Below are 3,223 nucleotides of genomic sequence, written 5' to 3'. Positions count from 1 at the left end.
CAGGTTTTTTTTTTTTTTTTTTTTTTTAATACATATGCTCCTGTAAAAATTTCAGCCTAGAGAACCCTCTGGGGCAGTTCTACTCTGACTTATTGGGCTGCTAGGAGTTGGAATTGATCAATGGCAGTGGGTTTAGTATTTTTTATATTGTACTATTGCATTATGAGGATTAAATGGACAATGAATATAAAGAACTCAGACTAGAGTAAGCCTAAAAAATGTTTGCAATTATTATTCAGAAAGCTTGATTTATCATAAATATGCAATATGGAATGCTCTTCTTGATGATATCCATTCAAATAGTGAATTTTCGTAGAGCATGCAGATTATGATTTGATATATAAAATAGTTTCCTCTTTCAATGTTCTGGAACGTGTCTCCAGTGTAACATGGATGTAACTGGAAGACCCCTCCTTGGATCTCTCCTAACGTGTCCCTCCATTCCACATTGGCCTGTGTTTTGCCTATTATTCCCATTAACCCACGACCCTGATTTGCCAGAAGAAACAAACCAAACTCAATGCTGGTTTACTTTTTTTAAAAGAGCATCTTTATTATTCAGTGGACCCAATGCTTATTTCTCAGTCTAGTGGCTTTGGCACAACGCCTGCCTAGAACAAGCTGATGACAGTCACTCAATTCTCACCAAGCATGGATGCATGAAAAGGGAGAGGATTCTCTCAGAGCACAAAGTCACACACACAGTCCCATAGTGAAAATAAATTACAAAAATTAAATAGTATAAATAAATTAAAAGTTAAGAGTGTGGGTGTTTGGCAACCAGCCATAGAGAGGTAGCTGTGGAGGTTACAGGGCTGTTCTGAAGTTCAAGACTCTGCTTGCTAGTCTGCCACAGAGGTCACTGGGTTCCTTGCAGCTTCCCTGTCACTCAGGCATTCAGTTCCAGGTCAGCGATGTATTTCTGGACCCAGGCCTCACTGGGGTTGGCACAGACCTCCCGGTTTCTTTTGGTTAGGAAGCTGTGGAGAGAGGTAGAAGGATTAACACTGAGGAATCCAGCAGGGGAATCTTGGGTCCACTGTGGCCCCTTCATCCTTATCTTTCTGGGAAGCTAAGGGCCGGCCCACTTTCTCAGGGATCATCCATCTATTTCAGTCTAGAAGCTTCTCTCACTGACTCATGGGGGCTCCTCGGAGGCTGCTGCTGCTGCCACCTCCTTCTTGCCCTCTCTTCCCTCTGGGCTGCGGTAGTGCTCCCTGACTCTAAGCCCCTGGCCAGGTTAGGCTTCACCTCAGAGACTGGTTGTGTCCTGCACATTCACTAGACTCCCAGAGGCGGGCCTTCCCAGAGGTGAGCTCCTCTGGTCTGCGTATGCCCTTGGGGATGCTCCCCACCCCAGACTCTCCCTTGTCTCCCCAGAAGTGGACAGGAGGAAGACTGGCACTTACATGATTGCAGGCTTGGAGCATTGACTGTTGGTTTCATAATAGTTGGCTACAAATTTGTACGGAAGCTGCCGATTGACATAGGAGAAGCAGCACGCCGTCGGGGTGTCAGCACCAACTGTGGAGGAAGAGACAGAATGAGCCTGAGTCACAGTTTGAAAGAATTGCAAGGCAGTGTCTCCTGACCACCCTTCACCCCCAGAGGGTGAGGAAGACAACCTCGTTAAGGGGTGGGGGTTGGGGGATGAGGTCACTGGAGGCATTGGGGCCGTTTTGCCCTGAAGTGTCCCTGCCTCTTTCTTCGTTTCTGCCCATATTCTTCTTTTCCTTTGAATCTTCGTATTGACTTTTTAATTTTTGACTTTATTTTGACTCTTTATGTGATATAGATATCCAAGTAGAACATTCTCTTGTCTCTTCTCCCTTCAGGGAATTTTATCAGGGTCAAGAGGTAACGCCGCAGCCAAAGAGAAACCTTGGGCAGCTCTCATAAGACGGTCAATGGGCCAGAGCACTTGGGGAAACCTAGGGTGAGTTAGAGGATGAATAGTACCACTAGCAAGTAGCCAAACCTAGATTCTTCTCCTTGAGGAACTCTTTAATCTAGTCTGCTATTTTGCTGCCTGTAAAACAAGACTGTTACAGCCCTACCCCACCCTGACCTTCAGATTTGGAGACCAGGATAGCTAAGATCCCTTTATAATGATGAAAATAAAAGTCTTGAACAGGCAGACTGAGATGTTTCATAGCCCTTTAAGAAGTTCTCTATTTTTTCTTGGTGGTCTCAGACCACAGGTAAAGATTGATGTGGTCTGACTGTGGCCAGGAAGTGGGGACAACCACAATAGCCAGACTCACCTGGTGTAGAGAAGACCTGGGCACAGAGGGCCATGATGCAGAGGAGGATGGCAAGGGCAGCCACGGGGACCTTCATGATGCTGAGTGTGGGTCCGAGTGTCAGCAAAGCAGAGTTGGAACTGGTTACTCACTGCTGCCTGCTCCTTCTAGAGTCCAAAGCCATCTTCACTTCTCTTTATAGGCAGCCCTGGCTAATGGGGAAATGGAAATCGGGGGTGTAGGGGGAAAATTTTAAGCATAGTGGTATTGTCACACTGACTGTTGCACAATGCAGGGCCCCCAGTGACCACAGGGACTCAGGATATCCAAGAATAGCATCTCTGAGGTAGAAGTCTCAGCCTTCCACTTGTGAGTTGTTCTGGTTTCTTGTGAGGAAACGGTTTTCCTTGTGAATGAGAGGAGATAGAGGTGTATCAACCCAGAGTTATTCTTAGCAGGGTTCTTCTCATAAGCACAGATCTATATATGAATTCTCTGTGCAGCTCTTTTCTTCCCACAGAGCTGAAACTTCTCTGCTTTCATGTGGGTTGGGAAGCAGATGTGATGATGGTGGGGTTCATGGCACAAGCCTTCTTTAGATGGAAGGCACTGCATTAGGAATCCCCAGTTAGAGGAAAAGGAAGCATGAAGTCACGATTCAGTCATTCATTCACTCACCAAACAGTCACTGAGTAACTTGGGGCACTGAGTTAATTTAAGCATTAGCTGAGGATCATAAAGATAGATTAGATGTGGGTGTTTGTACATATCAGGAGCCTAAAAATACTGATACTCACTAACCTAGAAGAGATATTTCTAGGAAAGAGTTCTAAGGACACAAACCCATATATGGAGGCATCATCAAACAAAGACATCTGACCCAGCCTCATTTATAACTCTAAAACATGGAAACCTAAATTTTCCTCTATCAAGGAATGATAAAGTCAATTATTCTATATCCACCAGATAGTTCATACTTA

General features: G+C 45.1%; 1 protein-coding gene across 1 annotated transcript; it reads right to left on the bottom strand.

Moving 5' to 3' along the window:
• Positions 1 to 889: 889 nt before the first annotated feature.
• On the bottom strand, positions 890 to 2,340 carry LOC103202961 (C-C motif chemokine 3-like). The gene is made up of 3 exons (XM_007947908.1): positions 2,265 to 2,340; positions 1,410 to 1,524; positions 890 to 980 (listed from the first exon to the last, which is right to left on the bottom strand). The coding sequence occupies exons 1-3, from the start codon at positions 2,338 to 2,340 to the stop codon at positions 890 to 892; spliced, it is 282 nt and encodes a 93-aa protein (XP_007946099.1).
• Positions 2,341 to 3,223: the final 883 nt, after the last annotated feature.

The sequence above is a fragment of the Orycteropus afer genome, unplaced genomic scaffold (assembly GCF_000298275.1).
Source record: "Orycteropus afer afer isolate SDZICR_OR568_19922 unplaced genomic scaffold, OryAfe1.0 scaffold00196, whole genome shotgun sequence".
Classification (NCBI taxonomy): Eukaryota; Metazoa; Chordata; class Mammalia; order Tubulidentata; family Orycteropodidae; genus Orycteropus; species Orycteropus afer.
This window is presented reverse-complemented; position numbering and strand designations above follow the sequence as displayed.

Excerpts from the sequence above, each read along its gene's own strand:
- LOC103202961 (XM_007947908.1), bottom strand. The coding sequence starts at position 2,340 with ATGAAGGTCCCCGTGGCTGCCCTTGCCATCCTCCTCTGCATCATGGCC. Across the intron at positions 1,525-2,264 it reads CCAGGTCTTCTCTACACCAG|TTGGTGCTGACACCCCGACG; the intron begins GTGAGTCTGGCT and ends CTTCCTCCACAG. Across the intron at positions 981-1,409 it reads TGCTCCAAGCCTGCAATCAT|CTTCCTAACCAAAAGAAACC; the intron begins GTAAGTGCCAGT and ends CTCTCTCCACAG.